Here is a 13,667-nt window from a genome sequence, read left to right as displayed (position 1 = left end):
ATGGAGGGCTGTAACGCCGTCTCCGGCGAGGGGGAAGTTAGCCGACGGCCAAATTGCAGTTTAGTACCTGAAGTTGTGAAAACGATGCATTGGTTGTACTGCAGTTTTGTTTCTTGCGTTTTAAACCCTGAACTTTTAAAATCTTTTAAAAGTTTTATTTATATAATTTTAATTTCGAAAATTATTTATTTTAATTTCAAAAATAATTTTTAGTTATTTAATAATTCAAAAATAAATCTGATTTAATTTATTAATTAATTTTAATTAATAATTAATTATTATAATTGGTCAATTAATTTAAATATTAATTGATTAATTGTTTTAATTAATTATTAATTGATTTTAATTGATTTATTAATTAGATTTAATTATTTTAAATGATTTTAAAATTCCGAAAAATAGTTTCGAGCTTTGAAAGATTATTCTAAAATATGTTTGAAGCTCGTTAATTAATTTCAAATGATTTCGGACTTGATTTCGAGTATCCAAAATTTATTATTTATTTATAAAATGATTCTTTGACCCGTTTTAATTTCGAAAAATGTTTCAAAATCCATATCAAATGCCAGAAAACTCCTTTTGACTTCAAACCCTCTTTGAAAGATAAATTTCATTGAATGTCTTATGTGATATGTGTTATGTGATATCTGATTGATGTGTTACGTGTCTATGTGAACCTTATATGATTGTTTTGACATATCTTTTATTCCGTAAATCGGATTTGGGTGAAACGAAGGGTAGATAGAAACTCGTTTCGAAGGTGTGATAATAAGAATAGTATGAGATCATATATTGATAGATAATTGTTGTGATTAGCAGAAGAAGCGAGACGTAGAAAGGGGAAGCAAGTGGTGATAGAGTAGTATATCGAGCAAGTGCAATCGAAACTTGAGATCAGCTATATAAGGCAAGTTCCCTGAGACTTTCCTTCAATTATATATTGTATCTGTTGTGATTATTTAGTGAGCTTTCTGATTAAGCCCTGTGACCTATTGAATTATAGCATGGATTATTAATCCTATTGATTCTTGAACCTTCAACCAGATTCCTTGAATTATAATATGGATTATTTACTTTATTGATTCTTGAACCTTTGACCAGATTCTTTGATACCTGCTACGAAACCTATTTCAATTGTAAACCTTCAATTCTTGAAACTTCTAGATGATTATCATTTGAACCTCGTTTCGTTTCAATGACATACCTTCGATACCTCAATCATCTTATCAATTACATATCCTTCAGAGCTTAACCAGTTGATCAACACCAAATAACGTCTATTATGACATATACCTTACAGTTGTTTGTTCCCTTCCATAAACCCAAGTTTCTTGATCTTAAAAGCATTCATTTATACTTGGATCCTTTTTGTGAACCTAGAACCCTTTTTCATATAAACAATAAACTTTGATATGCTTTGCCATCCAATTATGCGATATTTGATTCCTTGATAAACCCTAAAGTTATTCCTCATTCCTCCTTTGAAATACATCTGAGACACTTTGAATAGTATTCTGCTTCTGCTTCAAAATTTATTTATGATGTTGGTGTTTCTATTTTATTGTTGATCATCTTGATTGTGATAGAATTGGATAGTTTTCTAAACTTGGACCAAATGAGTGGTCAGACCAGATGAGTGGTCGCATTAGGCCAATGTGTGCCTTGGATCCAGTGATAGAGCATGGCGGGGCCTGCTCGGGGTTAGTGTCTGACTGATCAGCAGCCTAACCTTTTGTTTTTAAAAATAAACTTAAATATCCAATTCTAATTGATATCCCAGAATGAAACTAATACCTTGGTTTGACCCTATTGAACAATGGTTATCATCAGCTTATAGTTCATATTTAAATTGTTATTGTTATACTTGCTGAGCTAGTTAGCTCACTCTTGCGATACTTCATGTTCTTTCCAGTGAAGGCAGAGAAGATTGGTAATGACGACCCTCAGACTAGTGGTAAGGCCAGGATTCCAGGCTGAGAGACAGAGGGAGCTATCAGCAGCACTTGGCTATATATATATAAACTAGTTTGAGTAACTGGACATTTGTGGCGTGTAAGTTTTGTAGGAACGATACTTTGTAAGATTTAAGTTTATATTTTGGGATTTGGGTTTGTAATAATTAAGTTATATTGTGGCTTGTTTTACACTTTAACCTGTTGCGATCCATGGATATTTAAGGGTCATTGCATATATTATGTTAATTACAGGTTTATATTATGTTGTGGACCCCAAACTTCTGACCCGGGTTTGGAGGGCGCCACAACCTGCTTGTATTATCATTATAAAATATTATATCTATTAGCTTAATTAGCTTATAATTAGAATTCAATTCAAGTTTTAGATAAGATTCTATATTCGATTATAAAGTGTTCTTCTTTTAAGATGTTCTTTTTAAGTAATGTCCCCCCCCCCCCCCCACCCTCCACACATAAACACACACTTTAGCTAATTAAAAAAAAATATAAATACACATAATAATATAGACGTGTTTGGTAGATTTTCCGGATAGTAATATCATATTATAGTATATAGACGTGTTTGGTAGATTTTCCGGATATTATTTATTCTGCAACATGTACATATATATAGTGCGAAGATCGTTGGAAATTTTTCAAGTGCTCACATAGTTTATTATTGTCTTTTTGATTGTTGCTCATATAAAAATTTATTGCAATGATAGTCATTCATTAATTTAGTGATGTGAATATTTCCAAAGGATATACATGATATTGTGGTGAAGAGAAGGATTATATATAATATACATTCCTAAAATTACTCTGATTATATATCATTTAAGTAACGATTCATGCATAACAATTTGTTTAAACTTGCTCGTTTGATGAATTTTAAATTATTTTAGTCATGTCATCAAAAGTCTTACTTTGTAGTCAAATAGTACTTGTTTAAATGATTTTGAGAATATAGACTCAAAGAAAAATCAAGGTCATAATAAATTATTTGAATTGTAGTCAAGGGAGACATGTTTAATGATATATTGAAGAATTTATTGAGAAATAACGACAAGGGATTGAAAGTATTGTGAAAAATTTATTAGACTAGTTTCACAAAAAAAGCCATGCAAAAATGAGCATTTGCATAGACGTTACACTCTCGACTCCCGATCTCTTCCAACAAAATCTTCTCGCATAAAATTTTATTAGATTTAAACCATGCTTGGAAGTTATAGGTTTATGAAAAATTAGAGTTTTGGACCATATTGGAAGTTTGAACAAAAGAATCATCTAATTTAGTGTTTCGTAGTTAGCGATTTGGACTCCAAAAGCTAATTTTGAAAAAGACTACTTGGAGGTGTTTTGCATCAGAGGTTTTATATGTGTCTAATATTGAAGATACAAAAGCTAAGTATATAGTTATTTACTAAACAATTTCATGCAAAATAGCTATTTAAATTAGCTAGTTAAAACAACTAATCCAATACGTTAATAGCTAACTATTAAAAACTAATTGCCAAATAGGGTCATATGCTTCGGCGAAAAAAAGAAGATATATATTGAAGTGGAGCCATCATACGTCATTGATGTTTATCTTGCAGAGACATATTGTCAAACTATAACGTAAGTATGGATATGCACGACTCGTAATTACATTATCGTTATGATGAATGTTTGGTAGATTGTTCATACATTATTTATTCTGTTGCATGTAAGTTTATATATTGAGAAGTTGCTCGGAAATTTCTTCAATGGTAAAATTCATGGTTTATTATTGCTTGATATATATTTTTCATTTTCAATAACAGTAATATTTTTAAATTAAAATCGAAATACGTGTCATATTAAAATTTTATTGACATATTTTAATAAAAAGGTATATATAATTTCATTAACTGTGGCACTTTCTCCATTTTGGGCACTATCAAATTAGGAATCCAATGAGATTGTATCGAAGTAAATTATTACCATTTCAATCAAAAGATTGTATTAGCTTATACAATTTAGAAGTAAATAAAATGAGATCATGGGCAATTGTAGTAAATTATTGTCATATCATAAAAAGGAAAAAGAGGTCATAAAATCCCTGCATAAAAGAACAAAATAAAATAAAGTGTGATAAAATATAATATCAAACAGAAATTACCAAGAATCTTCCCCCACTAGTCACCGTCTCCACCAAATGAACCTTCTCCCCTCATCATGCCTCTATTCACACCTATAAATTTGGTTTCACTGAATCAGATATCACATACACAAAGACTTCCTCATAAAAATATAAGTTTCAGATATTTCAAAATCATGGTTCCGTCAAAGGTGTCTAACAATACTTTCAACGACACCTTTTTCAATAGTCAAGATAATAGCAATGCAACTCTCCGATCAGTTTATGTGAGTGCACCGAAAAGCTATGCAATTAGTGGCATGATCATGGTAGGTGCTATTGTCGGTGTCATTGTTATTGTTGTCTTAATGGCATGTTTTCACATGTTTTCACGATGGTATTCACGTCGTGTTCGTCGTCAACGTCGTCGTCAACGCCGTCGTCTTGGTCGTCGTCGACGTGCTTCGAATATTGTGTTTCGTGTGGACCATATCCCAGCTACTGTGCGTACAGGAAAAAATCGTAGGCTTGAAGTTAGTGTGCGTAACTCACTACCGAATTTTGTTTACTCTAAGGTGACTCATAAAGAAGATCTTGACTGTGCGGTTTGTTTGTCCGAGTTTGAAGAGGATGAAACGGGTCGGGTTCTACCCAATTGTCATCATAGTTTTCATACTGAGTGTATTGATATGTGGTTTCATTCTCATTCTACTTGTCCTGTTTGTCGGGCAAAGGTTGGACCATTTGACCCGACCCGAAATAAGGACGTTTTGAAAACGGTTAGTAAACCAGTTCAGTCGGTTGAATTGGCACCGGTTCAACCTTCTAGTTCGACCTACAGTGAGGTGTCATTTACTGATAGGAGAAGTGGGTTGGATTTGGAAGGTGTAAAAATTGAGATGCCAAGTGAGATTGAGTCAATAGATGAGCTAATGCCGAGTTCACCCGTGAGTTATGGGTTTACGTCACTTGAGAACCCATCACAATCACTAAAGAATATGACTAGCACTAATCAAAAACTAGTTGATGTTTCTCCATCTACTGAAATCGGAACGGGTTGCTCGAGTAAAACTGAGTTGGATATCGAGCTAGGAATATTCGAGCAAAAGGTTCGTGAACAAGTTTAAACTTCAACGCCTACACCAAAATAAACAAAGAAAGTGGGCCAAGGGGTACATATTGCAATTTCGAAGATGTTGAAAAAAAATGTGGGAACCCTATATTAACTAATCAGTTTAGAATATATGCCTTCGGTGTTAAGTTTCGCTTAATTTTTCTTTTTTTGGTCCTTTAGTTTTAAATTATGTGATGAAATTAAAAATCTTAATTTCTTTAGATTTCAATTAATTTCTTACTTCTGTTGGTGTTCATAGTATAAATAAATTCTCTGTCCACTTCATTTTTATTGTCCTTGTTAAAATTCATCATTTGTTTACTAAAAAAATATTAATAAGTAAAATTCTAAGAATATAAATCAAAAAAGTTAATAAATTCATAATAATCATAAATCTTGATATTATTACTAGGACAAGTAAAATTAGAATTGGGAACTATACAAATAGGACGAGGAACATAAATAGTGATATAGAATTAATTTGATTCATGGATGTTGTGGTTTTGTTAATGATTTTTTATAATCAAAATTGATTAATAGTAAAACCTCTTTGAGAGTTTGTGGAGCCAACTGATGTAAAGGACTATACTTTTTACCATCTTCGTTAATCCTTTTATAAAATTAGATATTTCAACTAGAAATCCAAACATGCCCAGTTTTTGATATAACAAATTTAATTAAAATAAAATTGACTAAAACTTTAACAACTTAATGAACTTCTTACTATTGCAACTTTCTCCATTCATGTTTGCGTGCTTTACTCTAAAACAATGAGAGAATCGTCATCTTCCATCCTTAATATAGTGTTGTTATAGTTCGTTTTAATCCCATTTCTTCAATTACGTGAAAACTATTCTCACTCTACCAAACAGACAAATCCATGTCCATTATAACAAAGTGTTAAATCACATTTACACAGACAACAAGAAGCTCGTGTTATCTTTAGAAAATGACTTAAGTTTCAAATTCCCTGGTTGATGGAGACTTGAGGGTTTTCAAGGATCATCTTCATCTGAATCATGATCATATTCATTCTCAGATTCTGGATACCTGCCAACATCTATTTTGAATTAGTTGTTGTTATTTTGGATGACATTATCATTAAAGTCATTGAAATCAAAGCCATGATCAAGACCAGCAGATTTGTCACAATGTGCATTTGGACTTTTAAGAGAAGATCCCCCCTCCCCCTCCTCCTCTCTTTTTTTTAGTCGGAGATGAGAAACTCTTCTGAGAACGCTGAGAGCTTCGTCTACTGACACCATTCTGCTTTATCTCTGGTTCTTGATTATCCTTCATATATTCATCAACTGGTGTTGCTTTAGACGGGTCCAGTAAAATGGAATCCTAGTAAATATCACATTTGGCCAACAGATTGATGAAAAGAACTGATGAAAATCATATCTAAACCTATCACCAGAAAAAGAGGTAAGCTAAGATGAATGGTCTAGTAATTAAGGACATGATTATTATAGTGTGATAATAAGTATAAAGATACCAAATTTGACTCTAATCCTCCGCCTTTGCCATTAGCATCTAAGCAATCACCTTTAAGCACTAGAATATCTGCAGAGGAAAAGTCGTCTAAAGTACAACAAGCTTCAATATTAATTGGCAAAAGCATATTTATAAAATAAATGCACCTAGAATGTCATTTAGGATCCAAATATGATCATTCCATCATGAGCAAAACGTTCACCATTCTCTTCATCACGAGCAGAACAGCCACACAGACTCACCACTATCCTCCGATTGGTTGGGTTGGCTGGCTTACGTAACTTACTAAGATGGAACAAATTCAGGCAAAATACTTGAATATATATTGCAAGGTACCACTTTTAACAAAATCTTCCATATCTTATAAGAGACATGGAAGTATCTTTTATATGCCATTTAAAAAGTAAGATGACAAATCTAACTAATTGTGAGGTTCAAATGTGTGCCTTACATCATAAATGCCGGTTATTCACCTATCGGAATAGACAAGACACAAGCAAAGGCGATTTAACAAAAGTTACCAGTAACTAAGTATAAACTGAAAAGCTCCAAATACGACAGATAGGACCAGACCAGTATATATAATAAATCATTTATATTCAAAGGATTTTCAATTTTATTTCAAATAAAATTATCACTTACAATATTATCAGTGTAGAAAACCATTGCAAAACAATCCAACAAAGTTAACATTGCAAATTCAGATTTTTATACACTGATAGGAGTAAAGATTCATATAGCTAAATACTTATTTAGAGTCGAGCTCAAACTATTTTTATTTCTCCCCATTCAGAAAACCCCTACTTGCACTAAACCAATCATTATAATATAGACAGTTTTCACTAAATATCACAGGTAACAATAAATCATTAACTTTGATATGAGAATTGGATATCAAAACATGATTCCTACAAAACCCTGGTCACTTGCAAAGTCGAGAGGGAAAAATGTAAAATTTAATATCATCCCCTACATCTTATATAACAAATGTTATAATTTGTTATAAAAGAGATCATAAATCTATAAAAAAAAAAAAATGAATCTTGACAATTATTCAAATCAAAATTAATTCAGAGTAAAATAAAAGAACAAATAAATCAAGATATTTCTTACTGTTTACAGCCAATTAGACCAGTTGAAAAGGGTCGAAGTTGCTCTAAATTCCCAAGCATTTAGACCTAAAAAATAAAGAAATTCCACTTTTCTGATGCAGAACCCCAAATGCAAAATTCCAATCTCTTTACGTCACAAGCACTCGCACAATAATTATTAACACTGATATAGAAAAAAAAATAAAAAACCTGAAATGCATGATTTCAATTTACGACATTAAAGTTTAGAGCAGGCACACTAAAGCCCAATTATACATAACAAGATGAGAAAACTGCACTTTGTGTACCTGTATTTTAGGACGTCTTGTACTTTAAATACTCGACTTCTAAATCTAGCACTTGCAATACTAACGTAATAAAATTTTACTTTTTTGAGCACATCCGTGAATTCTGTCTAACGGCGTTAAGAATGTTTGGGGTAATTTTGTCTTTTAACATTCCCTACTCTAATTAAACAGAAAAAAGCTTAATTAGTCCAAATACCTATTACAATTTACAGGGCTTTCAAATGTGAATTTGGTCAGGACGTGTGCCACTCTAGCTTGATCAGTGGAAGAATACTCATGAATCACCCAATGAGTTCTCTATTCTTTACGAGCCCGACCCGTATAGAAGACTAGTATTTTCTTCCTCCTGTTAATCACTGTATCTTTGTTAGATCGATGCCCGCTCTCATACTTACGATCCTTGAGACAGAAACAGAATCATTTGTACAAGTCACAAATCTACAACCACATCAGGTGAGACAATTGATTCATTTATCGAGTTCTAACTCAACTTTCAGCAATTTGTTCAATATACATATACACACAAAAAGTACCCCAAATTTAAATTAAAAACAAGCACAACATAAAATTCATCACGAATTAAGCATAAAAAACACATGAATGAATAAAAAAAATACCAGGTAAATCCCAAGATTCACCATCACAAACATCAACCTCGCGAATCAAACTCACTTCATTATGAAATTCATTGATATTGAAATCTAGGAGCTAAATTAAACTAATTAAAAGCAGAAGAATGAACCCTAGATATGACTGAATCGGGTGGGTTAACTTTTTGTACATGAAAAAGGGTGAGAAAAGTGGATGATGAGTGTTAAATTGGAGCTCTCTTCTGTGTATATAACATGTATGTGTATGTGGATTATGTTGAGAAATATAGTCTGGCTTTTGGTAACTGATCTGAACTTGCGCTCTTTTAAGTTTAATTAGGAAAGGAGATGGTAAATGACAAAATTACTCTAAGCTTTCTTAACGCCGTTAGACAAAATTGACGGATGTACACAAAAATTAAAATTTTAATATTTTAGTATTGCAAGTGCTAGATTTAGAAGTCAAGTATTGAAAGTGCAAGACGCTCTAAAATACAGGTACACAAAGTGCACTTTTCTCTAACAATCAATATACTTATATAAAGGAGAAGCGAGGGGCGTGTAGGTGGCGCCTCTCACATCGCTCCGTTTTATTTTTCTAATTTTCTGGAATTTTTGGATGAAAAATATCAAAAATTAGAACTACCTTTTTTTAGTTTCGGGTATATTAGAAGCAAGTTTCAGAATCTGATTTTGTTTCAAATTATTTATGGAATATAGTAGCTTGAAAGTTTTAATCTGATTTTGTTTCAGTACCTTTTTTAGTTTCGAGCATATTAGAAGCAAATTTCAGAATCTGATTTTGTTTCAGATTATTTATGGAATATAGTAGCTTTAAAGTTTTAATCTGATTTTGTTTCAGATTATTCAATTATGGAAAAGACAGATTATATATGGAATATAATAGCTTGAAAATTTTAATCTGATTTTGTTCATATTATTTAATTATGGGAAAGAGTAGCAAACAAGTCTCTCTCTACCTATAAATACCCGTATAGATCGTAGGATTTTGGATCATCTAAACACAACCTTCTCTCTCAATACCACAAACCTACCTGATAGTTCTCTTACTCGATTTTTAAAAGAGAAACGAGGGGCGTGTAGGTGGCGCCTCTTACATCGCTCCGTTCTATTTTTTAATTTTCTGAAATTTTTGGATGAAAATTATCAAAAATTAGAAATACTTTTCTCTTGCTCGATTTCTAACTCGGAGACGTCGTTCTTCAGCAACGATAAGTGAAGGCTGGTAGCATGTTACGGTAAAGGTTGTTGCAAGCAAATGTAGTTATAGACCGTTATATTGGAGTCGATAAATCCAAACATAGGAAAAGAATATAGTCTTGACATGATATTCATGGTTGATGTCAATAAATTAATTATTAATGATGTATGTTTGTTGGTTATTCTTTTATAATATTTGTTTTGTTCATCGGACATGTTTGTTGTTGTTATTTTTATATTATTTACTTTGTATACATGAAAAAATTATTCATGCATTATCTGTTTGCTCCATTCAAGCAACTTTTAGGAGGGTAGTTATATTTAAGTTAAATGTTTTTGTGCACAATCAATCTAAAAAAATTGGAGGAAGGTGACAATATAAGAACATGATTACTTTTCCAAAAAAAAAAACAAATAAAATTAAGATTCGTCATGCTTTAAATTGATAATTACGTATATAAATTTATTTTCATTTTTTCACCATAAATTATAGTCCAATTTTACAATTTTATAAATTAGTATTTGTATCACATCAAGATTTTTATAATATAAATTTATTTTATCCTACAAATATTAACTTGAAACATTAATATATTTTTTATAGACAGTCACAAAATTATTTTATTCTACAAATATTAATATTGGATCATTAATATAATTTTTATAGGCCGCCGCAACGCGCGGATTCTCAACTAGTATTAAAAAATCTGTATGCAAGATTTCAAAGTACATCACACGCGCAAAAGAAAACCAATAAGATAGAAAATTAAAGAACCCAAATGCAAGCTTGTAAATACATTACACCACTTCAGAACCCAAATGCAAGCTTGTAAATACATTACACCACTTCAGGCACTATCAAATGAGATTGTATCAAGTAAAATTCTAACCATTTCTGTCCAAAGATTGTTTCATATATTATTAAAATAGACACGTAAATAGAAAAAAGAAGAAATCGAAGCAGGTTCCCACAGATACAATTGTCATACCATAAAAAGGAAAAGATGGCCACTAAATCCCTGCATAAAATAAAAATTAAGAAAAAATTGTGATCAAACGGAAATTATTAGGAATCTTCCCCACTAGCAGTCACCTTCTCCACTATATGAACCTTCTTCTCTCCTTCCTGCTCATCTACTCCTATATATATCATTTCCACAAATCAAATATCACCTAGACAAAGACTTCTCACATTTTTCTTTTCGAAGAAAAATACTCTTAAGAGATATAAGGCTCGGGTATTTCAGAATTCTGGTTCCGAAAAACGTACTCTTAAAAATACAAATATCAGTATTTCGGAATTCTGATTTTGTCATCGAAGATGTCGGACAATACTTTCGACAATAATTTCAGCAATCCCAATGCGACTGTCCGACCAATATATGTGAGTACACCAAAGAGCTACGCGCTCAGTGGGAAGATCATGGTGAGTGCAATAGTAGTTATTTTTGCCGTTGTTGTCCTGATGATAGCTCTTCACATGTACGCACGTTGGTACTTGCACCGTGTTCATCGTCTTCGCCGTCGTCATCATCATCGTACACGCCGTCAGCGTGCTTCAAACATCGTGTTTTATGTGGACCAGAGCTCGGCGGCTGGTCGGAACAACCGGGGGCTGGAAGCGAGTGTGCGTGACTCGCTGCCGTTGTTTGTTTACACCGAGTTGACTCATAAAGATGATCTCGACTGCGCGGTTTGTTTGTCGGAGTTTGAAGAGGGCGAAACGGGTCGGGTTTTACCCAACTGTCAGCATAGTTTCCATGTTGAGTGTATTGATATGTGGTTTCATTCGCATTCTACTTGCCCCATTTGTCGGGCGAAGGTCGAACCGGTTGACCCGACCCGGAATAAGGACGTTCTGGTAACGGTCGGTAAACCGGTTCAACTTGAACCGGAGCCGGTTCAACCCTCCGGTTCGAGGTCGGTGCCATTGGCTGAGAGAAGAAATGGGTTGGATTTAGCTGGTGTGAAAATCGAGGTGCCAAGTAGGCCCGAGTTAGTGGACGAGCCGAGACCGAGTTCACCCGCGAGTTACGGATTCATGTCACCCGGGAACCGGTTACAATCACTAAAGAAAATGCTTAGTATGAAAAGAAAACCGGCTGCTGTGTCTCCAACCGGTGAAACCGGAACGAGTTGTCCGAGTGGTACTGAGTTGGATGTCGAGTTGGGAATCTCTTAGGAGTCTTGTTCAGTTCGAACTCCCATGCCGAAATAACCGGGGGCGGTGGGCCAGGGGATACAAAGACTCAAAGAGTTTCAACACGTTCAAGAAAAAACGGGGGCAGGGGCAGTCTATGTTGACTAAAAACTTTAGAAATTTTAGCGTAGAATATTTGCTTTTGATGTTAAGTTTCGTTTGGAAATTAAAATTATTTATTTTATTTAAGATTGTAAATTAATTTCTTCCGGCTTTGCTGTATAGACAAAAAATTGCTACAAATCAGGGCGATATAAAATGAGTTGCATACATGATTGTTGATTCGTTGTGGTTTGGTTTGGTTGATGATTGGTGGGTGGTTTAGTTGATGATTATTGTTATTATATTCATTAACGCGTATTAATAATGAGGATACGATACTCTGCAGGGTTGAGGTACCGAACTGAAATATAATTAGGTAAACTGAAGATGGAGAGAAATATTATTATTATATAATGAATTGAAACAATTTCGATTTGATTATTAAATCGTACGATTTCGGTTTATATACCACACTAAATAAATATATTTTTTTGTAATTTTTTTAATAAAAATATAACATAAATATTTTTATTCAGGAATTTTTTTAAAAAAATATCAATTTTGAATATGTAGTCAAACCTCTTAAATATACGTGTAAAAAGTCAAACGACCTGTATAAAAAACGAGAGAGAGCAATATTAAATATACATGAAAATGTACCACACAATTTACACAGTTTTGAAATTAGATACACAAATTACGAAACACAAAAATGCCACGATTGAGAGGTCTAGGTGTGCTCAACAAACCAACCACTTTTTGCGGATTAAAGCAAAGTGAAGGCGTTGAAGAAGCCAAATTAAAAACTTCAATGTATTAGACTCATACATCATACATCAGTCAAAGATAGTGGATACCGAAGACTAGGGATGTGCATGGTGCGGTTTGCACCTAAAACCGGAACCGGAACCACGAAGGTGCGGTTTATAAAATCGAAAACCGAAACCAAACCAAAAACTATTGGTGCGGTTCGGTTTATAATATGAGCGGTTTCGGTTTCACATGGTGCGGTTCGGTTTTCAAACCATGAAAAGTTCGAAAAATTAAAAATCATGATATGATCAGATCAATCGAAAAACTGAACTTCTTGTAATCCTTAAAAACATAATTGCAGGCCCATATATATATCAAATCAGTACATAACCAAAGTGATCAGTACATAAGCAGACCTGCAAATAAATTAACTAAGCACCATACAGTAGGCAGTGTATCACATATCCAATTATATATTTTATAATACATATGATTTGTATATTTAATTTAAATATATAAAATAAATAATTAAATAAATATAAATATTATTGCGGTTCGGTTCGGTTTGTATTCGGTTTTAAAATTGTCGAAACCAAAACCAAAACCAAAGTATCGGTGCGGTTTTTATTCGGTTCGGTTTCTATTCGGTGCGGTTTTATTTGGTGCGGTTTCATGCGATTTTTGCGGTTTTCGGTTCGGTTTCGGTTTTCGGTTCGGTTTTTGCTCATCCCTACCGAAGACTCCAAGCCCCTGGTAGTTGAGACTTGAGCCTCACTCAGTAGATTGAATTCTTTG

The 13,667-nt window shown here is 33.1% G+C and overlaps 2 protein-coding genes across 2 annotated transcripts; both read left to right on the top strand.

Annotated features, from left to right (window-relative positions):
- Window positions 1-4,253: 4,253 nt before the first annotated feature.
- On the top strand, window positions 4,254-5,183 carry LOC108201587 (RING-H2 finger protein ATL2). The gene has a single exon (XM_017369876.1). The coding sequence runs from the start codon at window positions 4,254-4,256 to the stop codon at window positions 5,181-5,183; it is 930 nt and encodes a 309-aa protein (XP_017225365.1).
- Window positions 5,184-11,198: 6,015 nt separating this feature from the next.
- Window positions 11,199-12,059, top strand: LOC108200605 (RING-H2 finger protein ATL2). Its single transcript, XM_017368822.2, has one exon. It carries the CDS (start codon window positions 11,199-11,201, stop codon window positions 12,057-12,059), a length of 861 nt encoding a protein of 286 aa, XP_017224311.1.
- Window positions 12,060-13,667: the final 1,608 nt, after the last annotated feature.

The sequence above is a fragment of the Daucus carota genome, chromosome 9 (genome assembly GCF_001625215.2).
Source record: "Daucus carota subsp. sativus chromosome 9, DH1 v3.0, whole genome shotgun sequence".
In the NCBI taxonomy this organism is placed as follows: domain Eukaryota; kingdom Viridiplantae; phylum Streptophyta; class Magnoliopsida; order Apiales; family Apiaceae; genus Daucus; species Daucus carota.
This window is presented reverse-complemented; position numbering and strand designations above follow the sequence as displayed.

Coding starts and splice junctions, on each gene's coding strand:
- LOC108201587 (XM_017369876.1), top strand. CDS start 4,254: ATGGTTCCGTCAAAGGTGTCTAACAATACTTTCAACGACACCTTTTTC.
- LOC108200605 (XM_017368822.2), top strand. CDS start 11,199: ATGTCGGACAATACTTTCGACAATAATTTCAGCAATCCCAATGCGACT.